At 49.4% G+C, this 26,294-nt stretch overlaps 1 protein-coding gene across 1 annotated transcript in view; it reads left to right on the forward strand.

The window, feature by feature from the left end:
* POLN (DNA polymerase nu) overlaps nt 1-26,294 on the forward strand; it is an 86,800-nt gene that overhangs the window by 37,233 nt on the left and 23,273 nt on the right. Inside the window, exons 13-18 of the mRNA XM_039837994.1 lie at nt 2,911-2,967; nt 3,843-3,896; nt 4,471-4,536; nt 16,013-16,070; nt 16,974-17,051; nt 17,926-18,037. Of these exons, the coding sequence (XP_039693928.1) occupies nt 2,911-2,967; nt 3,843-3,896; nt 4,471-4,536; nt 16,013-16,070; nt 16,974-17,051; nt 17,926-18,037 (425 nt within the window). The remainder of the gene's footprint in view (nt 1-2,910; nt 2,968-3,842; nt 3,897-4,470; nt 4,537-16,012; nt 16,071-16,973; nt 17,052-17,925; nt 18,038-26,294) is intronic.

A 26,294-nucleotide genomic window follows, 5' to 3' on the forward strand; every position in this document is an offset into this window, starting at 1 on the left:
GTGATGGCAGTGAAGCTGGGCAAAGCAGGGGGATTTTCAGAGCATTTTTGTAACAGTAAAGAACTCTGTGTCGAATCTCCTGTGACAAAAGTCAGGAATGGTGGTGGTTTCTGGTTTCTGCACCTGAACCAGTAGAGATGGCTACTGCTTTGGGAAAACTGGGAGAGGGACAGTTTATTCGGAGCGGGGGTCGGAGTCAGGGGTTCAGTCCTGGACAGGTTAAGATGGAAGTGTTCATGGGACTTTGACACAGAGATGTCGCACAGCCCTTGGACCTGAGAGGAGGAGTCTTGTGCTGAAGACACACTTGGAGGTGGTCAGCCAGTTTTTACTGAAGTCGCCTGGGGTGGTGGCCCTCTACCCTGGCAGGAGCTTTGGGCAAACACTTGTGTCCAGGCCCACGACTGATCCGTGGGGTCGGTCTGCAGGCTGGTGGCCCCGTCACGGGCATGCTTTTGAAGCACCGTGGCTGATTTTAATAAGCAGTCAGCAGCGATAACCCCAGAACTGGACTCAGAAACTGCCATTTAGAAGCCAGAGAGAGAGAGAGGAGGTGCCATCGAGAGGCCGCGGAGTGACCCCAGGGAGAGAAAGGAGAGGAGAATGTGGCGTCAGGAGCCGCTTGGAGCGTTTGATAAAGCTGCCAAGTGGCTGTCCCAGGGACACCCGCCCCGATCATTAACTCTGGTAGGGCTTTATCTGGGGTTTTTATGAGGTCAAACACTTAGTCCTTTCCAGGAGCTCTCTGAAAGCTGCACTGGAGACATGCAGGGAGTCTGTGGCCAGGAAGGCATTGCGTGAGTCAGGTTTCGGATAAGGAGAGTTAGTCGATCCTAAGCAGGATCGTGCACTTTCATCACCTTAGGAATAGATTTTCTAAGAGAAACAGCAGCTCTGGACTGTGCCGAGTCGGAGTTCCTCCTTTGGGCGGTGCCTGCTCCGGGGACACCAGGGTTGGCGCTCCTGCTTGTTTGTATGGCTGGCTGAAACTCTGTCCTCAGTCGTTACTCAGAGAGTGACTATTACATTAAAATTACATTGTCACTTCTAACCCAAATTGATCAATAGATTCAAAATGATTCTAAGTAAAACAGTAGCAGGAGTTTTTTTTAATTGGCAAGCTGATTCCCAAATTTACATGGAAACGCAAAAAACTAAGAAGCAGCAAGATAACCTTGGGAAATAAAGCACTATTGGAGGACTTAGTCTGTTGGATATCAAGACTTGGCACCAAGCAATAGAAATGACTAGGAATTAATGAAGCAGCGCCATGTAGTGTCGATTTGAGGATAAACAAATAGACCCAGGGACCGAGACAGAGAACCCACACGCAGACCCCACCGGGGTGCGTAAGTCTCATGGCCGCTGAGAAGCTGGCACTGCCAGGCAGCGGGCGAGTGGGCTGGTTACCTGCGCGACGAGGGCCAGCGTATCTTGACGCCTCCTCCGCACCATACACAGAAATGAGTTCCAAATGGCTCATATGTCTGTGTAGTAAAAGCAAACCGTAGAGAAGGTAGAAGCTACCATAGGCGGGCGTCTCCAAGACCTCGAGGCAGGCGGACACTCAGACAGGACGCAGAGTGCACCGACCGTAAAGAAAGATGACAAATTGGACAACAGTGAAATTAAGACTTTCTGTTCATGAAAAGACACCATTAAACAAGTAAAAAAAGCAAGGTATTTCCAGTAAATATAATTGACTAAAAAAAAACCCGTCTAGACTGATGAATTCCTACAAATCAAGAAGAAAAAGACGCAAACCAGTTTTTTAAATGGGCAAACGACAAGAACAGGGCTTTAATGAAAGAAGAGATACGATTAGTCAATAAATATTCGCATACCGTCCAACTTCGTCAGTCACTGAGCAAATGCACATCAAATCTGCAGTGAGATCCCGCTTCAGTTTACCAGAAGGGCTAAAATGAAGACTTAGGACAACGTGCGTTAACAGGGATGCGGGACAGCTGGACTCACGTGTTGCCAAGGGGGTTCGTACTGGTGCATTCACTTTGGAGAACTGGCTGGTGTCGCCACAGGGGACCCCGCGCTCCCCGTCCCCTCCACGTGGATGTTCCGTAGAGCCACGGACACCTGTTGACCAGAGTCTGCTCCACAGTGTCCACAGCAGCCCTGTTTGTAGCGGCCCAGCATGCAAACCCCCACATGACATCGGTGGTGGCATGGGTGAGTGGCTGTCCGCCGGTCACACAGCTGAATACAGCAGCCCACATAGTGAAGACTGCTTCACACAGCAACACGGCGAACCTCGAAACTACAGTGCTGAGCGAAAGCCACGCACAAAAATTGACAGGAAGTTCACAAACCGGAAGCAGAGGCCTCGCTGGTGGTGCTTGTCCCTGGGGGAGGGGCAGGGACCTGCTGGGGAGCCTGGAATAGTCCATCTGGGCGAAGTACCCAAGTGTGTTCATTTCGTGACAGTGTAAGAAACCGTGCTCCTGTGACCTGGCCCTTTGCTGTATGTTTCGACTTTCTGAAAGTGTTTAACTTGTAGTCGCGTTCCGGTGTCGCCTCCCTGACTGTCGCGGGGGTCCAGATGCTGGGCATTCCTCGATGGCACGGTACACTTTGTGGGCGCTTCCCCGTCTACTCTCCCACGCGGCATTTTGCACGCCCTGGACTTAGGTTCCACTAATCCGAATCTCATGAGGAATCTTATTTCTAAACTCACGCGAAGTGCTTTTAGCTCCCATGGGGTCAATGATGAGTTTGTAAGGGGTAAAGGTTAAGAAGCCTGATGAACTGAGTTTCTTATGCATCTTCATTTTGGAAAATATGTTCAGTGTAGCCCATTTTCTTACTAGGCCTTTCTCTGGCTGAAAATAAGTGTTTGAGATGTCAGAGTTAAATGAAGGATTGATATTGGTGGTATTTATTCTCTTTCTTTAGTTAAAAGCTCTGCAAGACCTTCATCCATTACCCAAGATAATTTTGGAATATAGGCAGGTGAGTTAAACTTCTTTGTAAGTTGCTGACAAAGGGAAATCTGTAATCACCGAGGTAGCCCTGACGTCGTGAAGGGGACATAGCTCGTTGAAGTGACCTTGGGTTAGCACCGTCGGCTCGTGCCCGACATGAGTTGACTCACGTCTGCACCAGCCCTGCTTCCACCAGTGGAAGAGGACAGAGGACAATTCTGAAGGAAGTGTCAGGTGAGTCGCTGTGGGACTTCAGTGTGACGAAGACGTTCATGACACCTCACGACAGCACCCGCCTGTCCCCGTTTGCGGGCCCGGTAGAATCGCCCTGCAGCTGCGTTTTACCATCTGGTGTTGACGCTCGCTGACTGACATGTCCCCTCCCCCTGCCAGCTACTCGTCCTCCCTGTTCACGTGCCTGCCATTTGTCCCGAGCTCGTGAGCCACGTGTGTAACATTGGCCGTCGCTCACTCCAGCAGTCAGCTGTTTACTGAACGTGTGACCTGTTGTCTGTGCAAGGCCGGGCAGCTGAGAGAGCATAATGGTGGCCACTGACCCTTTCTCCTTGAAGTGACGAGAGGATTGAAAGAGGACTGAAAGGGCCACCGTAGGGGACGCTGGGTGACGGGTATGTGGGAGCGCTCCATTTACCTTTGCAACTTTTCTGTAAAAGAATGATTCCAGAGTGAGAAATTTATTTTAAAAGGGGTAGGGTGACACCTTTCTCTGAGGGTACTGTTATTAAATTCTGAGTACCACGTAGGGCCACTTCAGGGCCTCCTGGAGTCATCTGAGGTGACATCAGCGGTACATGCCTCACGCTCTATAAAACACAGCTTTGACCCTCGTTTCTATTTAAATATTTAACAGAGAAAACGATTATTTTTGTCTTTGTAATTTAGGTCCACAAGATCAAGTCAACCTTTGTAGACGGACTACTTGCTTGCATGAAAAAGGTAACTGAAGCTAAAAATATTAGAAATACGGTTTACACACGAGTTCAGATAGACATAGAGCTTCTTTACGTTTTAGCTAATGAGGAGATAATCTAATACTCTCGAAACTACGAACCGTGGTTCTGGTATCATGCGGGCCTCTTGGTAGAGGTGCCACCATGCCCTGGGGCCTGGCGTTTCTGTGGAGGCCCTGCTGCCGGCCCCGGGCTTGCTCGTCCATCCCTGCATCTTCTCTCTGCGGTCCCTTAAGGGGGACCTCGCTCAGTTCGTGCATGAGGAGCCCTCAGAGGGGCTGAGTGAAGTCCGAGGCCCCCAGCCCCGGTCGGGGGTGCACAGCCTGCCCCAGCGCACCCCTCTCCATGCACGGAACACCACACATCCTGCCGCAGTTAGGGGGTTGCTCCTCTGCCCACCCTGATCACACGTCAGTTCCATGACACCCGGGGCACCTCGGCTTGGGGTGCAGGGCCCCTGGAGGGGAGCAGCAAGTGTGTGGGGCGGGAGGGGGGGAAAGAGGCTGTGGTTCCAGCCCAGCGTTGTCAGAGCTTAAACTGGTTCTTTCTGACTAATAAAGGGCACCATTTCCTCCACGTGGAACCAGACTGGAGCTGTGACCGGAAGGCTCTCGGCCAAGCACCCTGTGAGTTTGCTCTCCTTGTTAAATGCAGTTTCCGGGCCTTGGAGTTGAAGTTTGCCTAGACGCGTGTTTGCCTGTGCCTTTTCCATTTCTAAGAGGGGACCCCAGGCTGATAGGTCGTGTTTTTTCTGTTCATTCAGTTAATACTTATTCAGCACTGCTGTGTTTGGGAACATAGTGGGGGAACAGGACACATGGCCCATGCCACCGTAAAGTGTCGAGTTAGTGAGGGGTTCTTCCCATCCAGAAAGTCATGCCTTCAGTGCTGAGGACAACAGAAGACGCCCCAGTCCCACCCCGTCCTCCATTTCCGGGTTTGTACTGGACAGGTAGCTTCCGATTTTCAGAAGTGTGTTAAAATATCTGATGCTATGATGACGACCTCCATTTTGTTGTCGCTGAAGGTGACCTCTGACGAAAACCACCGTAAACACCCTTGATATAGGACTCGGCTTTAATAACACTTAGAGCATCTAACTTTTTAAATGGCTTTATATTTTTGAATTAAAGACGCCTCATTACAGGAACAGCTCTTTAAGTATGGAAAAGAAATGTAAAAAAAAAAAAAGCTAATAAACGCCATCTGTTCCGCCATGCAAAATTAACTGTGGTTAAAATTTTGGTGTCTACCCCTCCAGAGTTTGCTAAGCACAAGTATTTATAAAATACTCTTTACTACAAAACTATATTTTTATTTTATGCTTTTTAACTTTATGTGAGATGTCTTGATATACATCAATATTGATCCAAATCTAATTTAAATATTTGAATTACTTAAATGTATGAATTAGGGATGCACTGTATAACATATACACACGAATATGTGTTCACGGTAAGGAAATTCAAATACTGTGGAAGCTTATAGAATATAAACTGTAGGTCCTGTCTCCTCTTCCCTCGTCCCGTGCCTGTCTGCGCCCGCCCTCTCCCCACACCCCGCCGGGCCTTACATCGCTGGCGGTGGCACATGCAGAGCGGGTGGCCGACCAGAGGGGCGGGAGGGCCGCCGGGTCGTGGGAGCTCTGGCTCTTGGTGCAGGACGTCCTCTCGCGGTCACCGCCTTCACCAGCTGTCTCTCGGGACCGAACCCACTGCGAGAGGGTCTCATTTTGGACATCCCACTTTCAAGAGCTCTTCGTGGTCCTTATCCCGCTGACAAGTAGCGGGACCTGTACTTCCGCTGATCCTGGTACCGCCCCATCTGACAGCTCGCGCTGCCCCTGCGCTGGCCTTCAGTTCGTTCCCCCACCCCCTTCTCCCTGTCCGTGCTGCCTCTCCTTGGTGGGGTCTCCAGGAATTCCCCCCGGAAGACTCACGTTTATGGAGGCCCTTGTTTCCTCCCCTGGGGGGTTCTAAGTGCCTGTTTCCCCCCAATGCTTTCAGATTAGCCTCCTGCTCTGCTTCACTGTCTTCCGGGACTGTCTAGTGTCTCCGGTTCATTCTCTTCCAGGACTGTCTAGTGTCTCTGGTTTGTGGGTAGCGCTCCTCTCAGGCCTTCAGCGATGCTCTGGTTTTACTTACTTATTTTTCTGGTATTTCGGTTGATCTTTTGGGAAGAGGAGATGTAAACGTAGTGTGCGCACTCGGTTGCACCTTCAGCCGGACGCCTGCGACGTCACCGCGTTAGCCGCTGCGCACCGGCTGTCTCTGCTGACGGTCGTTTTCATCGTTTCCAGGTTTAATTATTTTATACTGAGATGCCATATTTTTGGTACATTTTCCTGATGATTTTCATAGCATAAATTCCTAGAGATAGAATTTCTGAGTCCAAGTATATATGTATTTTTAAGGCATTACATTACTAAATTGTCCTCCAGAAAAAAAAGATATTTTACATTGTGTGAAATGCTTGGTCCCCTATACCCTTGCCAATTAAAGGAGTCTTCGTTTTGGTTATCATTTCCTGGCTTGATTTTTAAATTTCCATTCTTTTAAAAATTAAGTGAGGTTGACCCTAAAACAGTTATTCTTCTATGAATTGTCTGTTTATGTCATTTGTCTGTGTCTCTGCAGGATGTATTTTTTCCTATACGTATGGAAAAGCTCTCTATATGAGAAAGATTAACCCTTTGTAAAATGTTGAATTATTTTTCTCCATTTTTCTTTTGCCCTTTAAATTTTGTGTTCATCATACTTAAAATGGCTGTTTTATTATACAAGTAATATACGATAATCCTAAAGAAGTCAAGCAGTAGATAAAATATAAATAACAGTAACGGTCACCTCAAACTCCACAGCCCTGTGATAAAAGTTACATCATTAACCTTTGGTGACTGTCCTGTAGCTTACCTCTTTATTCATGCACGGTCGCACACACATGTGCACATGCACACACATTTACATGAATGGAACTGCATCGTATGTGTCATTTTTATTGTACACACTGCCTCACCACACCGGATGTCAGCCCCGACCCTCCGTCCCAGTGCCCATGGGAGCCTATGCTAGCGACCTAGAATGCGCATCTGTATTTCGCCCCAGACTTGGGGTAAAATCTTCTACAGACCGATACATATCTATACACATGTACATAGAGACAGGTAATGACGTCATCGTCATTATTTATTTTTTTTACAGAATCGGAGTTTTATTTTTCTGCCTCTTGCTTTTTTCCTTTTGGCAAGGGCTCACGGACTCCATCCCTGCAGGCTCTGACAGAGTCCCATGTCACTCCCGCCACGTGTCTCCCGCTGTTCCCCAGCCTTCCTCTTCCGGCTGACGCGTTGTGCTTCGGGTCCAGTCCCCGCCCTCCAGGAGCAAGTCTGCAGCAAACGTCGTGCGCGTGCGTCCTGGGGCCTCGGCGCTTGTACTTTGCGGCATAGATGTGGGGTGTGGAATTACTAGGCAGAGGACACCACGTTTTCGCTATTAGTAGCTGTGGTTAGATTGGCTCAGATTGGCTCCCAAAGCACTTCTGGCTCCTGCCACCACCGTGGCACCGTGTGCGGTGCTCCCCCTCTGTCTGCGGTGGCGTTCCCATTCCCTGTACCGGTCTCTCGTTGCTTCTGCCTTGGTGTCGTCTTGGAGCGACCTTCCTTGGCTCCGAGGCTGTTCAGACGTTCACTGTGTTTTCTTACAGCACTTCTGTGCTTTCACTTTTTATACGTAAAACCTGAATCCAGCCGTACGTTATTTAACCAGATGCTATGTAGGTCACGTGACAGTGCCATAAAATGGCTAGAGCTTGAATTATATTTTTTTGTTGAAAGTGCACAAAAGGCACTTAATATTTTTAAAAATCAGATTACAACTGTTTTTCGACATTTCCAGAAAGTTGCTTTCTCACACACACATCTGCCCTCCCAAGAGAAAGTTATTAGGACCGGTTGACTCCCCCTCCCGCTTTTGTTATCTGCTTTGAGATTATTTCTAATAACAGGAAAACATAAATGTTTTTGTCTTTGGTTGACCTGCGTCCTTCCCATGTTTTGACGTTTTGACGTTTTGACGAAGCATTAACAGGTTACGGTTTGTTTAAGAACTCGGAGGAAATTGTTGATTCAATTGATTCGACTCCAGTCTCAGTAATAGATGTAATAAGTATATTGGACCATTTTGTAATAGCTGTTTTAAAGCCTTTGTCAGATAATGCCAACATCTGTATCATCTCGTATCACCTTTGGTGTCTTTTAATTGTCTTTTCCCATGTGATTTGAGATTTTTCTGCTTCTTTATGTGTCTAGTAATTTGAGGCTGTATCCTAGACATTTTGAACATACTGTTATGATAGTCTGGGTCTTATTTAGGAATCCCATTAAAATGTTGATATTTTTGTTTTAGTAGGCCATCAACCTGGTTAGGTTCAAGCTGCAAGTTGTGACCTGCCTTCCACGAGCTGTGGTTCCAATGTATGTTCAGTTTTCAAAGCCTTCGTGGACCAGTTCAGATATTCCCAAGTGATGGCCACCCAGGAGTCAGTCTAGGAACTGAGCTGTGGTCTGTCTGTTCTGTTCTCAAGCCCTCGGTATGCCATTGAGGGTGATACCGCCACATGTGCCGCTCGAGGCGGAGCCCAGTGGTTTATAAACAACCCTTCGATGCCGTTTGCCCAAGCCCCTCCCTCTCCGTGGTCTCCCTAGTTAATTTCTGGTTCTTTGGCACTTCCCACCCACCCTGTTTTTGCTCTTCTAGCTAGAAATCTGAGGCTTTAATATTTCTATTCTGCTGCACACTTTACGCCACCGGTCCCATGTCTGGGACCAAGTGGAAGGACCAAGAGGAAGAAATGATGAATTGCAAATTCTGGTCTGCTTCTCCAGTCTGCCTGCTGATGTTCATTTATCAGATTTTCAAATCGCTGCCCTATGTATTCTGCCCAGGTTTACAGCTGCCTTCAGTGGACTGTGCTTACAGTATCTTACCAGGAATAGGAAACTCAAATTCATTTTAACAACTTGATTGAGGTATAATTAACACACAATAAACTTCACATATTGCGAACAATTTAAGAAGTTTCTATATACATATACGGCCATGAAACCATCACCACGCTCAAGACAGTGAACACGTCCCCCAAAGTACCCTTGCGCCCCTTGTGATCTCGCCCTCCCCCACCCTGACCACCAGGTCCTCAGGCAACCACCGACTGGCTTTCCGTGACTATAGATTAGTTTGCATTTTCTGTAAAGAGTGTATCAGACAGTGTATACTCTTTTTTCACTCAGGGTTTTTTTCAGGTTCAGCCATGTTGTTCTGTGTTTCAGTAATTCGTTCCTTTTTATTGCTCAGTTGTATTCCTTCGAATCTGTGTAACATGACATGTGTATAAATTCACCTGTCGATCCATATTTGTGTTGCTTCCAGTTTGGGGATATTATCCAGTTTGAGTCATTATTACACATAGTCTTTATATGGACATACAGTTTCTCTTCTCTTGGGTAAGCACCACAGAGAGGGACAGCTGGGTCAAATGCTAGGTATATGTTTCACTTTTTAAGAAACAGCCGAACAGTTTTCTAAAGTGGTTGTACCGTTCGCCACTCCCACCTGCAGCATATGAGAGTCCCACTTCCTCCCCATGCCCCCGGCACCTGACATGGTCAGCTTTGTTAACTTTGCCCTTCTCGTAGACAGTTTCCATCGCGTTGCCCTAGTGACTAAAGATGCTAAGCATCTTCCCATGTGCTTATCTGCCATACATTCTTCTTGTGCAGTGAAGCACCTGGTCAGATCTGCTCTAGTTTTAGGGATTGTTCGTCTTCTTACCACTGGGTTCTGAGAGTTCTCTGTATTTTCTACACGCAAGTCCTTTCTCAAACATACACTTCGCAGATATTTTCTTCCAGTCTGTGGTTTTTCTTTTCATCCTTTCAACACCATCTTTTGAAGAGCAGAAGTTTTAAATGTTAACAAATTCTGGTTTATCAGTGTGTTCTCATATGGATCATGGTTTACATCTTAGAAATCTTTGTTTAAACTAAGATCACAAAGATTTTGTCCTATTTTCTTCTAGAAGTTTTATAGTTTCTGGCTTTACCTTTAGATTTATGATCCATGTTGAATTGATTTTTGTCTCAGGTGTGAAGCACGTGTCTAAATTTATCTTCTCGTCCGTGATGTCCAGTTGTCTGAGTACCACTGGTTGAAAAGACCATCCTTTCTCCCATTTACTTGCCTCAGCACCTTTGTTAAAACTGAATCCACCATAAATATAAGGGTTTACTTCTGTGCTCTCGGTTCTGTCCAGTTGATCTAAAGGTCTACCATACCAATAACATGTTTCGACTACTGTAGCTTTCTAGTAAAATTGGGAAGTATAACTACTCCGACATTGTTCTTTTTTTTTTCAAGTGAAGGGATGTTTGCCATTCTGCGATGCATTTAGATAAGTGTTTAAATACACATGTAATAAAGATGTTTATAAGAATGAGCTGTATGTGCATGATGCTTTGAAAAGAGTGTGTTATTAGGGAATGGACGTGATAGCCCTTGTGTAATGCATTTACAGAAGAGCTTGTAAACACTCGTAATAGTGATGTTCATAAGTGTGGTATCTGCTTGCTATGAAGAGAAAAGTGTATTTTTTTATTGAGCTGTAATTGACATATAACATTATGTTGGTTTCAGGTATACAGCATAATGATTTGATATATGCATATATTATAAAACGATCACCACGATAAGTCTAATTAACATCTGTCACCATACTTAGTTACAGTCTATTTTTGCTTGTGATGAGATCTTTATGACCTACTCTCTTAGCAACTTTCAAATATACCAATAGTTATAATAAACGTTTTTTGTTTTAATGTCCTTACCTGCAGTTTCAACATCTGTGACCATTACGGGTTAGGTTCACGAGGTGGCCGTTCTCATGATGAGTGCATTTCCCTGCCTCTTTGTGTGGCTGGCGATCTTCGGGGGCCAGGCAGTGTGGAGTGACATTGTTGGGGGATGCACCTGCTTGCACATCTGTGAACATCCCTGAGCTTTGTTCCGGGGTGAGTCACATTCCTTGGAAGCAGCTCGCCGCTTTCTGGTCTTGCTTTTGCAAGCAGGTCTGGAGAAGCGCATCCTCTAAGGCTGGCTGGCCCCACTCTTGAAGGAAGGCCTTCCTGAGCGTTCTGCCCGTTGTTCCATGAGTTATCAGTTCCCGGGAATGGCCGGTGGGGACTCTTCCTGGCCCTGCGTGAGGGTCCCGCGCTGTTGCTAACCGCTTTGGGTGGGTCTCGCTGCCCTTGGTAGTGTCCTCACACGCATGCACTGATCAGTTCTCTGCTGGACGCTCAGCTCTCAGCCGGGCTCCAGAACGGGATGACGTCATAGATAACCTGTCTTCTCCTCAGTATGAGGATGGGAGTGCCTCCTTGTCGGCTGTAGACATTCCAAGGGAAGTAGAAGCTCCCATCTGATCATTTTTAATCCAACTAAAGCCCTGTGTTCTTTATGTTCTGTGAGCATTGACTAGTTCATTAATCGACATTTGATTTATCGGCACTTCGGTCTGGAGTCCTGCCTAGATATCCCCTGCCCTCCCCACTCATGGTGCTCGTTACCGTGTGTTCTGACCGCCCATTCGCTTCTCCTTCCCTCACTGGACTGAGTCATGGGACAGGGCCCCTTTCTGCCCGCTCACTGGCGTTTCCCAAGGCCTGCCTCTGCTCGGAACGCGGGAGGCACTGAGTACTGAATGAAAAGCCGGATGTGCGATGAGTTTCCTCAAGTTGTCTTCCACTGTCTCAGCGTCATCTGGTTTGGGGTCATCATCAGAGCACAGTGTGCTGACGATGTGGGCCACGCCTCTGTCCCACAGCAGAGCATCACATGTGCCACCCGAGGCATGAGCTGGTCATGAGGCCTTTGGTCTAAATTCTCCTCTTCCCCTGGCTCAGGGCATCGGGGTTCGTGCCTCTCAGCCCTTGCTTTGCATGTCCCCCTTAGGGCCACCAGCTTTTGCCGAGGCCTCCTGGGAGGGGGCCGAGGCCCTTCGTTCCTGTCGCACTTGCCAGAGCCGGATTCCCCCCTCTCGTCACCGTCCAGCACCTCCTTATCGGGTGTGGCTTTGATGTCCCTTCTAATGTGGCTACATTGACAAGGCCAGTTTCTGTCACTGTCCTCATTTCACTGCAGTGCCACTCCCGCTGCTGTCTCAGAATTTATCGATATTTTGTAATTCAAAATATCCAACTTTTCACATTGTATTTTTATGAATTCTTTAGTATCGAGTTCTCCTTCTTGGTTAGTATTTTTTAAAATATTTTTTAATGTTACAGTTTTAACATGTATTGATTGGAAATGTTAGAATCCAGGCTGGATTTCTGCTTCGTGAGTGTTTTTTCCCCTTAGTTTTCTTTGTTTTTCTAACTCTGCGCAGTATTTAGTGAGTGTGTTTGTCTTAGCTCTTTGGTGTCTGATCAAGCTGGAGCCAAATTAAGACTTTATCTCGTTGTGGTTTACGTTTCCTACGATTTCTGATGCGCCGACCCTTCGCGCTTCCCCTTGCGTCACAGCCATTGTTCTCGTTAAGTCTGCGTAGGTGCCTTTCTGTCCCTAGGCCCACGAGACGCCTTCCTCCAGCCCAGCCTCCTGCGCCTGGTTGCTGCCTTTAGTTCTCCGATGTCCCCTCAGGGAGCGTGTCCATCAGGAAGCCTCGCTGGACATCCCTACCGCGTCCTCCCACTCCCGAAGCTCAGTTTATGCCCCTTTCCTATGAAAAGGTACAGAGCCACTGGAATGAGCACGTGTGTCCGTTGCCTGCTTAAAAGCTTGAACGTTTCTCGGTCCATGTAAAGCCCCTCGTTAGCCTTTCCCAACGGTGTTCTCCGCGCCACCCCTTTCTGTCCCAAAGGCAGGGTTCATCATCCCATTTTCATGTGTTCCCTTAAACTTTATATGAATGGTATCGTATCACATTTATCTTTCTGCAGCTTTCTCTTTTCATTCAACATTATGTTTTGGAGATTTATCCATGTTGACGAAGTAGCTGACGAAGTGTTGACGAAGTGATTCGTTTGTCTTCACTATTGGATGAGTATTTCATTGTAAACGGACCAGATATTTTCCAGTTTGTCACTCTTAGGAACAATGCGGAGCATGTGTGAGGGTCCCTCTTGCATTGCCTGGCACAGGGCGTGCTGGTGCTCAGCTTGCCTTGGGTTACCAGGTACCTCCAGGTGGTGGATCAGCTCACGCTGCCTGCTGCCCGCAGCATGGGGGAAGGAGCGGGGTGCTCTCCGCTCTGTGGGCCCCCAGCTCTCGATATCTCCAGACTTCTTACTTTTTGCCAGTTAGATGAGCGTCAGTTTGTATCTTATTGTGGTTTAATTTGCATTTCTTTAATTACTCAAGAGGGTACGTATATTTGCATCTTTATCGATTATGCAGGTCTTTTCAAAGACTCGCCTATCTCCTTTGCCCATTTTCATCTTAGTGGTTTGTCTTTCTTATTCATTTGCAAAAGTTTTTTTTACATATTATGGATACTAGTCTTCTGTTCACTTAAATAAATATCTTCTCCCAGCCTAGGTTTGATTTGGGTTTTTTTTCCATGTTGTATTCTATGTCTTTGAATTACAAATGTTTTCTATTTTAATATCATAAAATTTGTAGTCTTTATGGTCTGTGCTTTTTCGTGTCTTGTTCAAGGAGTGTTTCCTCACACGGAGATCATAAAGAGACTCGAGTTCTCCTTTTCACGGTTTAGAGTTTCGCTTTCTACGTTGGGTCTATTATCCCTCGAGTTTGCTGTTGTACAGAGATCTGGTTAGCTGCCCATCTGGATGACTGATTGTTGTAACTATTGTGACTGTAAGTTATTAGGATAACTTACAGTAATCTGTAGTTCCTCGGTCATATACGAGCTTTGATAAACACTCGGGTCTGTTTCCGGGCTCCGAATCCCGTGCCCTTGGCTTATCTGTCCTCTCACATGATGCGAATGGGCGAGTTTTGTCTCAGACGCGCGTGTGCACAGCGCCCCCGCGGAGCCTCTCGCATCGCTCGTCCCTTGCTCCCGCGATCACTTCCTCCTCCTGCAGGCTCCTCGAGTCGTTTCAGCATTTCGTCCCAGAAATGAGTAGTCGACGTGTGACAGGCGGTCACTAAGTGTTCCCGAAGGCACAAAGAGCACCGGGACGTCCACCTCAGTCGCCCGTTAGCTCTAGCTCAGGTATCACCTGGGGGCGAGTTGGGAATAACTTACGTCGCCGGTTCTCGCAGCGTGCACTCGCTTGGTACAGCGCGGGCCTCCAGCGTTCTGCACGTTGCGTAGCTGGGACTCGTTCGGGGCCGTGTGCGTGAGGTGTGACCTGGCAGCCTGAGCTCTGCGGGCCAGCCCAGCTCGGTCCCTATCTCTCATCTTCCTCAGCACCCCAGCAGGTCTCGGGGTAGCTCTGGGTTCCTGAGGTGGGGACGATCTTGACTCTTCACGGAGCCTGCAGACACGTGGGGAGACGGGTCTTGGCCGTCGCCCTCGGCAGCATCTCCTTGCACCGGGCGGGATTGTCGCCAGCCACCCTCGGACCGGTCGCCGTGGCCAGAAACGGACTCTGGCGCCGGCTTAAAGGCGGGGCCCTTAGTGAAAACCTGGGAGCCACTTTCTGAAGGAAAAGAAAAAACTGCCGCATGGCCCCAAACAACCAGCGTCCTCCACAAGTGGCGGGATTGTGGCTTCGTTCCTGCTGCCCGTAGACGTGAGGGTTTCCAGGGTTAAACCACTCTGTGAGATTAGTTCAATTTCACCGATGTCCTTTGAATGCCGCTCTCTAATCTTTGGTTTTCAGCAGTCTGATCGCGATGCTTCTGGGCCTGGTTGTCTTCTAAGTTATCTTCTTTAGGGTTCTTAAGTCTGAAAAAATGTCTTCCACTAAATCTGGGAAATTCTGAGGCTTTGTTAATCTTTTTCTGTGCAGAGAGCGTTTTTCTCCTTCAGGGGCTAAAATAGCACAGGCGTGTTTTCCTATCGGTAGAATCCCACGGACCCCTGCGGCTCTGCTCATTTTTCTCCCTGATATTTTTCTTCTCTCCTTTACATGAGATGGTTTCTGTTGCTCTGTCTTCAAGTTCACGGGCTCTTTTTTCCGTCATCTCTACTCTATGATGAGCTTGCCATTTGAATATTTGGTATTATTAAAAAGTGTCCTGTGATTCTAACATACAGAAAACTTAAGAGCCGCTCGTCTGTACCTCCAGGCCTCAGTGTGAGGGTGGCCGCGCCCGCCTCTCCTCCCCCCGGGCCACTGGGGCGCTGATGCGTGCCGTCACTGTGCACCGTGGTCCCCACGGCTGAGCGGGTCTAGTCAGGGAGTCCAGACCCACGTAAGCCCAGAAGTGCCACCACCAGATACATGGCGTCGTGGTTCAGATGCTGCCGTAACAGAAATTCTCATGATTCGATTGGCAGAAACAGGCTGGAGGCCAGCCAGCCGTCCAGTGCATGGCGGTGTGTCACTGTCGCCCCGAGTTGTAAAGGTATGAAGGCGCTTGAGAGACGGTGCCCGTGATTTCCAGGGCTCACAGACACATTTGCCACCACCCAGAGGGCAGGCTGCAGGCGCAGAGGCGCAGGCTGCAGGCGCAGAGGCCAAGGCTGGGACCAAGTCCCAAGAGCCATGGGGAGGGGCGATCAGAACAGAGGGGCCAGAGCTCTCGTCTTCAGATGCGATTTTAAAGGAAAATGCAATATACGAATTTCACAGACATCTATGTTTAGCATAGGAATATATATAGGAATTTTTAAGTTAATTAAATTTATAAGTTAGGCTTCTAGCCAAAGAATTAATGCGTATAATTATGATAAGGGTCGTAGGCTGGAGTCAGAATCGTTCTCATATCCGCTGATTATACTTCATGGCACGCCCAACCAAAATTATGTTTCCGTGTTTGTTGTATTAATTATTAATATTCTTATGCATAATACATTGGCATTAGCTATTTTGTTAATGTTTAATAAAATGTGACATATTTTAAATACCCTTAAATGTACAAATTAATTTAAGAGTAGATATTCCAGCTAAAGCTATTCTCCTTTTATTATTGACAGAATATCCAAGGTATCTCCAAGCACCCCATTCAGATCACTAAACCTCAAAATTTTAAAGGTAACATATTTCTTTCTATTTTACTAAAGTCTTGGGTAACATTTTTTAAAAACCCACAAGTGTTTTTTTGAGATTGCTTTTCTACGCCACTAACTGCTTTGCTTTCCTGAAGTTCTCCTCTGTGTTTGCATGAGCAAGATTGAAATGCACACCGAAAAGTGAAATGCAGCTCAGGCAATGAGGCACCTCCCTTTAGCAGCTTACAGACTAAGACAGAGGACGGTCCCTCCTAACATCCCCCCTCGCCAACCTCCCAGTAAAGAAGCAATAGCAGGACCGGCTGTATCGAAGTCTGAAAACCCTTGGGAGGGTCTGTGAAAGCGCCTGGCCCTCTCGTTTCCCTAAGCCACGTCGCCCGTCACACTGATGGCTGCATTTCTGAAAAAGAAAAACAATGAGGCCGAGCCCAGTACGTTCCCCACAAACCCCCACCCCGCTTGCTTTGGGAGCGGCCTCCGAAGGTCCCAGGGCAGCGAGGCCTGAGGAGCAGCCCTTTTAAATACACACAGTCTGGCTTAACCGAGCCCCTGGAAGGCGACCGTAAGCAGCCTGGTCTCTGACTGCCCTTTACAGCACCCTGGGGGTGGGGCCCTTAGCTCCCTGCTGCCTAACCTCACTGTTCTCCGGCACCTCCAGGCCAGGTGGCTCTGACCAGAAGACACTCTAGCGGCAGCATCCGGCTCTCTCTCCGTTAGAATTCTAGATAGAGCAGAAAGTTTTATAACAGAAAATCGATTTGCTCTTGGTAGTAATACGATATTTTTAAATTATGTTAATGAAGATGTTCAAAGAAACCCCAAATCTAGACGCCTTTGACTTTAGAATGATGTTAACATAACTTTAAATGAGGAATAGCCGCGATCATGGCCAAATTCACCAAGCACCCTTGCAATAACGGTTCAGGGAAGGAGCGTGAAGTCCTCACCGTCTCCCCGAGGACCATGTTCGTCTCCTCCGAAGGCCACAGCTTCCTAGCAGCAGGTGCGTGCAAGCTGGGGTAGGGGGCGCCACATCACTGCAGCTCGCTGTAGGCGTCCCAGGCACTTAAAATAGTTAGGAGTCGCATAGTTCAAAGGCGCTCACAAAACTCATCTTTAACACGAACCCTGAGGGAACCGTTTGTGTGAAGCAAAGCTTGCTTGAGCGCAGTAAACGAGGACAGGTCTGCCTCCACATCTAGATCCCAGTACCCCCGCGTGGTCCCACGCGGTCCCCTCCTTTCTCCTGTCTGTCCTCATCACCCCTGGCTCTCTCTGGCCACCTGGTGTCCTCCAGCAGCCCAGCTCAGGCCCTGCATGAAACCCTCGTCCCCAGACACCATCTTGCTCCCTCCTTCGCTTCTTTTGTGCCTTTACTCAAATGTCACTCTCTTCAGGAGGTGCTCGCTGATCACCCCACTTATAACAGCACCGCCCTCCCCTCAGCCCCTCCTGAGCCGCCTCCTCTCTCTCTCCCAGTTCATTTCCTATCTGCTAACACAGCCTCAAATTATTCCCCTCCCAGAGTTCACAAGGAAAGGGGCCGAGGTCTGTTCTGTTTGCCAACACATCCCAGGCACACGGCCCAGCACACAGTAGGCCCTTTCTAAAATCCCCACGTGCAGAGTGAACGGGTGCACGCGCGCAGCCCACCGCTGCGGCACAGCCAGCCCCACGGAAGGAAGCACAGGGCCCTGGCCTGGCAGACGCCAGGATGGCCAGTGGCCCTGCGGCCCAAGGGCCCTGGCAGATGGGAGGGGTGCTGACCTGCCGCCCCCTGGGGAGGGAGGTCCGAGGGTGGGCTGGAGCGTGGGCTGGAGCGACAGTGAGGGACGTTGTCGGTGGATCCTGGACTGATGCAGGACTCCGTCTAACAGACTTTTCACAGATTGAGTTGCGCATTCTTGCGCACTTATCTGGGGACCCAGAACTTCTGAAGCTGTTCCAGGAATCTGAGAGAGACGTGTTTTCCACCCTGACTTCGCAGTGGTAAGATACACGAGCTCGCGACACTATCAGATCCGCAGGAATGCCTGCCCGGGTTTGAAAGGCTCAAGTTATTTCGAGGCTGTTTTCATGAGAAAGGATTCCATTTTTCTCGAGTGGTTAATCTTTTTGAGAAGAAGAGTAGATAACTAGGGTGCCAAGAGCTTCCTCACTATGAAAACCGACAGCTCTTCACCGCTAGAAAGAAGCCGATCGCTAAAGAATGTAATAGAAATATTGGAAAAATGAAAAGCGCAAGTCACGCGTCGCCTCCAGATGAGTGCCAGTGTAAGGGACACAGCCCGGGGAGCGGCACAGCGGAGAGTGGATGTTTATGCTGCTGCCCCACCCCGCCAAGCGACAGGCAGTCGCTGGCTTAAGAGAGCGCCACAGGCAGCCGGCCGCAGGTTCTGTGGGGCAGCTCCACGGTGTCATCCAGGGCCTGTGTCACTGTTCGTATAGCACGTTGGCATGTCTTCTTCGTGGCTGCGGGATACCTGCTGGCTGTCTCCAAAGCAGGAGGGAGAGGGGGGTGCGGGCTCCCCACCCACGCCCTGCCCAGGCCACGGTCACACCCCCTTTCCAGAGCCCAGCGGCCTGGCTGCAGGGGGCCCGCCACAGGGGCCGCTCTGGAACCGGAGGCACAGTCGCCCTTCCTCACCAGGGCAAGCACCTCAGATTCTGCTTCGAGAAGGGGGAGGGGCCAGGGGGGGCCGGCCTCCCTCGCTCCCCCCTCGGCCACTCCTCGCCTTCCCCCAGCCCCTCCCATCCTCACCTGTCACCCTCAGGAGTTACCCTGGAAGCAGATGGCGCCCCCGGGGGCTGTCCCTCTGTGTTCTGAGCCCCTGCACTCCTCCCCACCCCCCACCCCCCCCCGCATACACACTCATCGCCTTTCTGCCTGCCGTCGGGCACGTTCAGAAGGCTGCGAGCCCACCAGAGCGGCCCGTCCCCTCGTCCAGTGCAGTGCTGGCCACTCTGCGCCTCACTGTCCCCCGCCGCCCCCCAGCACTCCGTTGCTGGCGGTCCAGGCACACGCCGAGGGCTTGGGAAGCGCTCTCCCCACGCGTGCACGTGGCTCAGCTCACCTTGTCCGCTGGGCCCTGGCCTGACCGCCCTGCCCTCCCTCCCCTCCCTTCACAGCGCTGCCCTCGCCACTGTCACGTGTGTTCCCCTCCGCCCCCGCGGGGACGTCCGCTCCGCTCCGCGGGGCCAGACCGTCTTCTCTCATCCCTGCCGTGCTCCACCGGGCGTGGAAGGCTCGGCGAGGCTGGCTCCGCCAGGGTCTGTGCCAGGGTCTGTGCCAGGGTCTGTGCCAGGGTCTGTGCAGCAAACGAGTGAATAGCCTGAGTTCACACTTTCCTGCTTCTCAGCCTTAGCCTGAGTCCCAGCCACCTGCCCCGAGCTAGGGGTCTCTGGTCGTCCCCTCCCGTCCTCTGCCCTGCGCTCGGTGCCTGGCCCTCCCCACACACTGGCCCTGCCATCCCACCGCCCTTGAACCTGATCTCCACCCTGACCCACTCGGCCCTCCGCCCCATCGCACCTGGGGCTCGCTGAGGTGTGGCCTGGACCCCTCTCTCTGACCTTGAACTCTGAGCTTGGCTCGTACCTCCTGCTCATGCCCACTTACAGGTGTGTCCTTCCTGCCTCAAGGCCATGCTCATCACGCTTTGGTTTATTGAGCACACTGTGGGGTGACCGCTGGCCGTGCTGTGGGTTCCACACTGCAAGGCGCAGCCCAGATGTACCTTCTGCCTCTTTGTCACACCCTGGGCACTCCGTCGTGCCCGCTAAGTGAGTCGTTAGGGAAGCAGAGACATGACGGACCCCTTGGCCTCCCCGCAGTCCGCGCCCTCCCCTCCCCTGCTCAAGGGGCTGGAGAAAGCCAAGACTTGGCAGTGAGGCCACTAGAAGTTCGGGCCGTCCCACCTGACAGGGACACTTAATGGTCTCTACTTTCTGTCTCGTCAGCTCCTGCAAACTTTTCTGACCTCCCACAAATGTCTCCCCCTCTCTTAATCTCAGAAGAGAACCTCCCCTCTTCCTCGGTCCTCAGGCAGGGGCCCTTGGCCACCCTTCCACTCTGCCTCAATACGTCGTCGTATGCCGTCCTCCCAGTCGTCACAGGCCTCCGTCCCAGGGGAGGGAGCACCTCTGTTGCCCAGATCAGGACGGCGGTGTGAGCCCCGGGCAGTCTGCTCGGTCAGACCTCTCCGCGGAGCCGCGTGGGCCGGCGTCCTCTGCGCCCCCTTCCCTGCCCTGTACTCCGCACTGGGAATGCCGTGCACTCCGCACTGGGAATGCCGTCGCCAACCTCCACGCTCCTCTCTGCTGGAGAGAACAGCTGCTCTCTAGGGCCGCCTTTAGGGGACCCTGCCCTAGCCGCCCCCCCAAGCCCTCTGTTACTCCTTAGGTGCGAAACAGGGCCACACTCACTCCCTGTGGCTTCTCACTGCCCGCACCTTCTTGCTTTTTTGAATAAACTTCCATTTTACCTGCTTAGGCTTTTTAACCAATTCGAATCCTGGAACTCCTCCCACCGAAGACGATTACCTTTCTCCAGGTGCAGCTGGCACCAAGGTCCAAAGCCAGCACCTGCCCGCCCCCACCCCCGCTCAGAGGCTCTGCAGGGACCTGTGCTGACCACATGCCACTGACCTGGGTGCTCTGCCCCGGTGCTGGCTCTGGCCCCCACTCCTGACGCTCTGCTCCTGGCCCTGCTCCCAGCCGCCCCCCCCCCCCCAGCCTCCGCCTCCCCACTCCCGGGCCCTGCTCCCAGACCCCCCACCTCCAGGGTGCCCTTCTCAGTGGGCACCGGTCTTTTTTAAATTGAGCTGTAACACACGCCATGCAACCACACTTGTGAAGTGTGCAACTCAGTGGTTTTTAGCACATTCACAAGGTCTTACAGCCATCACCACCGTCTAATTCTAGAACATTTCTATCACCCCAAAGAGAAGCCCCATACCCATTAACCATCACTCCCCGTTCTCTCCCCCATGGAAGCAGCTAATCCACTTTCTGTCTCTGTGGCCTTGTCTGTTCTGGACATTTCATGTTAGTGGAGTGAGACAGGGTGTGGCCTTCTGCGTCTGACTTCTTTCCCCAAACACGTTTTTAAGGGCCAGCCGCGCCTCTGCGTGGGTCGGCACTTCACTCCTTTCTATGGCAGAATAATATCCTGTTACGTGGAGTAGTGTATTCCGTATATTTCGGTGTGAAAAGAAATAATATCCCACTTGTTTACCCATTCGTCAGTTGACGGATATTTGGGTGGTTTCCACCTTTTGGCTATTCTGAGTATTACCGCTGTGAACATTTAGGCACAAGTTTGTGTGTGGACGTGTTTCCATTTCACCCGGGTATAGACCTAAGAGTAGAATTGCTGGGTCATATAGTAATTCTACGTTTAATCTTTTTTATTGTGGTAAAATAGCATAACATAAAATGTACCGTCTGAACCACTTAAAAACGTGTAATACAGTGGCAACTATATTTGACTTTTTGAGGCACTGCCGAGCTGGTTTCCCAAATCGCCACCAGTTCACACTAAGTGGCGCGTGGGTTCCAGTCCTTGCACATTCTCGCCGATACTTCTCATTACCTGTCTTCTCGATCCCAGCCGTCCTGGCGGGTGTGAAGTGGTGCATCGTTCTGGTTCTGATGTGCGTTTCCCCGATGACCCCCGATGCTAAGCATCTCACCACGTGGTCTTTATCTTTGCCTCTCTTCCCCCTCTACACCTGTGCACCCCGGGCCATCCTGCTCGCCTCAGCTTCCTCTGTGCTTCCTCCCAGGACACGTCCCTTCTGCTGTTCCACTTCCCCTCCAGTCAGGACACGCGGTGAGACAGAATTCCTAAGGCACGTGTTAGGCTTCATAACAGCCCCGCCACCCTCCAGAGGTTTGGGAAGGGTGAGAAGATGGTTCCGGCTTAGACCAGAAGAATACTTTGCTTATTTGGTTCACTCTTGAGCTTTCTTGCATTCTTAGAGCTTTGATGGAACATTTGATGGATATTCTTTGTAGTGCATGAAAGAATCTATCTGTGGTGCAGGATGAGTGTTTGAGTGTCGATCACCAAAACATGTCTTTTGTTCAGTGGGCCCAAGCTACTCTGGCTGTTGCTAACCAAGTATTATAGCAAAATATTTTTGTCAAAGTAGCAGGCAATGGATGCAGCTAAAGCAGTGCCAAGAGGGAAATGAATAGTACTAAATGCTCACGTTAGAAATGAGGAAAGATTTCAAATCAATAGTCTAAGTTTCTACCTCAAGAAACTTGAAAAAGATGAGTAAGATAAACCCAAAGCAAGCAAAAGGAAGGAAATAATAGAAGAGCAAACATCGGTGAAATTAAAATGGGAAAACAACAATCAATGAAACAAAAGCTATTTCTTTGAAAAATTAGTAAAATTGATGAACTCTAGCAAAAGTAGAGAACTCTGACAAAAACGAAGAAGACACAGATCATCAGTCTCCAGAATGGAACAGAGGATATTAGTACCAACCTGCAGACATCAAAAGGACAACAGGGGAAAACTATGAACAATTTTATGCTCAAAAATTTAGAAGAAATGGACCAGTTTCTTAAAAACTACAAACTGCCAAACCCCAACTAAGATGAAATAGATAACTTTAATGGTGCTGTTAGAACTACTGAAGAAATTGAATTTGTCACTTAAAAGCTCCTGATAAAGAAGGCCCCCGAATATTTTACCCAGCATTTAAGGAAGAATTAACACCGGTTGAAACGAGGTTCCGGTCAGGGTGGTGGAGAAGGTAAATGCTGTGCTCACCTCCTCCTGTGCCCACATTAAAATCACACTTGAATTACAGAACAGTCAACCTGGAGAACCATCTGAAGCCCGGCCGAGGAGCAGCCCTATAACTAAGGCCGTAAAGAAGTCACATTGAGACTGGTTCTGAATTCCCAGAATGCGTAAAACAGTAGGAAAAGCATTTACCTCAGTGTCCGACACATGGTAAGAGACCAATAAATGTTTGTTTTAACATTTAAAAGAATTAACGTCCACTGTATATAACTTCTAGCTGAAAGTGGAAGAGGAAGGAACACACCCCAGTTTATTCTGTGAAGCCAGTATTATCCTGACCCCAAAACCAGACAAAGTAAATATGAAATAAAACAAAACAAACCCCACTATAGACCCATATCACTCACAAACTTTGGACGCAAAATCCTCAACAGAATATTAGCAAACCAAGTCTGACGATGTCTAAATAAAATTACACACCACGTTGAAGTAGCATTTATTCCAGGTATGCAAGGCTGGTTAAAATATTTGAAAATCAACGTAATCCACCGTATGATCAAGCCAAGAATAAAAATAATATGACTATATCAATGGACCCAGACGAAGCATTTGACAAAATGCAGCATTCATTTATGATAAAAATTCTCAGGAAGTTAGAGACGGGAACAATCTCAGCTTGACAGAAAATCCTACAGCTAACAGCATATTTACTGGTGAGAGGCTGAATGCTTTCCCCGCTAAGATAGGGAACAACTTATTAATATTGAATATTGAAGTTTTAGCCATGAGTAAGGCAAGATGATGAAATAAATGGTACACAGATTGGAAAGGAAGAAATAAAACTGCCTCTATTTGCCGATGACACGATTGTCTATACAGAAAGCCCCAAAGAATGTACAAGAAAAATTTGTTTAACTCCTAGAACTAATAAATGAGTTCAGCAAGGTCACAAGACACAGTATCAACATACAAAGATCAGTTGGGTTTCCATAAACTGACAACACACATGCAGAAGCTCAAATTAAAAATGCAATGCCATGTACGGTCACTCCAAAGATAACGAAATACTTACGTATACAGTTAACAAAATATGTACAGGATGTCTATGTCTAAAATTACAAAATGCTAATGAAGATAAAAAAATTAAATTACAAAACGCCAATGGAAGAAATTAAAAATCTAATAAACGGAGACACTGCATTCATGGAAAGGAAGACAACACAGTAAATATGTCAGTTCTCCCTAAACCGATCCACAGGTTTAATGCAATCCCTATTAAAACCCAAGCAAATTTTAAAATAGACAAGCTTATTATAAAACATATGAAAAAACACAGGCCCTAGAAGAGCTAAAATGGTCCTGACAAAAAATATCAATTCCTATTGGTTCAGGGAGGGATCACCACCTGATATTAACATTTAATGTGCGGTAACCAAGAGGGCGTGGTGTTGGCAGATGGGCAGACACAGAGACCGATGGGATTGAGGAGAAAAGCCAGAAATGCACCCACACAACCGACTTTTGGAAAAGGTTTAAGTATCAGGCACAAAATAATTCTCTTCAGATTCGTGTTTAGCTAATCATTCATCAAGCCAACCTGAGAAGTTCATGTCTACATCGGCTATTGTATGTCTTTCCTGCCCTTGAGTAATTTGTATTAGTTCTTGGCAGGACTTCAAAAATAAGAAGCTTTTACTATCTGCGTGGTGGTTACTTGTAACTCCCCACCAGCAGTGATAATCCAACACTGTGACTTATACTGTAATTAGTTGCTGTGGAAATGATTTTTATGTTCCATACAGAGGACTAGAATAGCACATGATAAAAAAGCAGCAAGGTCAAATACACTCTCGAAAATGTTTGCTTCATGCAGTTGCCTCATTGTTTGAAACACGAAAAGCAAAAAGGCGATTGGATGTTATATTCTGAAATATTGAGTAATATTTTCAAAGGCTAGCGATATCCTTGACAAACCCTTAAGAATGTAGAGGTTATATCTAAAAATGGAGACCTGAAGAAGTCTTAGCGATCACCTGTGAAGCCACGACTTGACCGACGAGAGCCCGAGGCCCAGGGAGCCGGGACCCACCGCAGGAGCTGGCGCCCCCGGTCAGCGTTTCCAGATGCCCGGAGGACACTGCCGGTCCGCACTGTAGGCCCCGGGCCGGGCCGCCCACGGAGGCATCTTTCCTTACCACCATCATTGCGTATCCGCCTGATCAGGTGGCTTCCTAAAAGTTCTACAAAATGCAGATGAAACACAGTCCTCATCAGCTGTGCATTCAACTCGATATTTTCAGACTGAAATTTGAAAAAGAATTTTCCACTGTAGAATGTCTTCGTTTTTCCTCCGCTTAAGATTTTTGGGTGATTTTCTGAGGTGCTCCCTGTAAGGCACTTGTGGTAGTGTCGCGGGCACCCCTCCGTCTGGGGAAGATGCCGCTCCCCTACCCAGCAGATGTCGAACTTGGGTGTGTGACTTGCTCTGGCTAATAAAATGTAAGCAGCAGTGAGTGACACGTGTCACTCCTAAGCTGGGGCTTTAAGAAAGTGCACGTGATTCCTCTTGATCTCTTTGCTCCCAGCTGGAAGAGGTGACCGCCAGGAGCTTGGGTAACAGCCAGGTCTTGTATGTTTATGTAGATCAGGAATACGGACGTGCTAACTCCCAGGGCAAAGAATTCGTCAGGTAAGACAACCTGTCAGAGTCGCAGGGGTCTTTTGGGGTGATTCCCGTGGGACACGGCCTCCAGTCTTGAAGTGGGGGAGTCCCGCAGGACTTGCCGGGGACTCTGGGAGAAGGGGAGGCTTGCAGCAGGTGCCGGTCCTGCCCGCGCCTCTGCTTCTCAGGAGACCAGGAGGGCTGTCTACCTGCAAGTCCCCAGTTAGCGTCCTTCCGGGCTGGGTCTGCGGACAACGTTTCCCCCTGCAGAGCGGCAGGGCACGGAGCGGGAGGGCGCAGGGCCCCGGGCCCCGGGCCCCGGACCTTCATCTCTCTCTTCGGCTCCAGCTCGCGGTGTTCCGTGCTGCAGACTTGTGCCGTTAGGCCGTTAGGGCGCCCCCGATGCTTCTTGGGCTCCAGAGAGATGAGCCTGAGGAGGGGCTTCTGCGTGCCCGTGTCCTCCGGGGCCACCGTGAGCTGTGACCGTGGCCGGGATCCAGCACTGTGAGGGTGTGGGGAGCTCGTCAAGACCCACTGAAGGGAACGTGGGGCGACCCCGGCTCCCTCAGGGTCTCGGCTCACCACTCAGAGAGGTGACGCGGGGGCGGCTGGGTGAGCAGAGATGGGTTCACCATAGCCCGGCCCTGGGGCACAGCCCCCTGGGGACCCTTAAGCACCCCCACACGGAGGTCACTTCTAGGACCACCAACTTCAGTAGCGAATCCTCTGGTTCATTGTATTAATCGTCGTGACCGCCCCTGTGGAGAGTAGGTGCGCGGCTAGACTCAGGCTGGGTGCGTTTGGGTGGGTGCCAGGTGCCAAGT

This window comes from Pteropus medius, unplaced genomic scaffold (assembly GCF_902729225.1).
Source record: "Pteropus medius unplaced genomic scaffold, Ma_sr-lr_union100, whole genome shotgun sequence".
Classification (NCBI taxonomy): Eukaryota; Metazoa; Chordata; class Mammalia; order Chiroptera; family Pteropodidae; genus Pteropus; species Pteropus medius.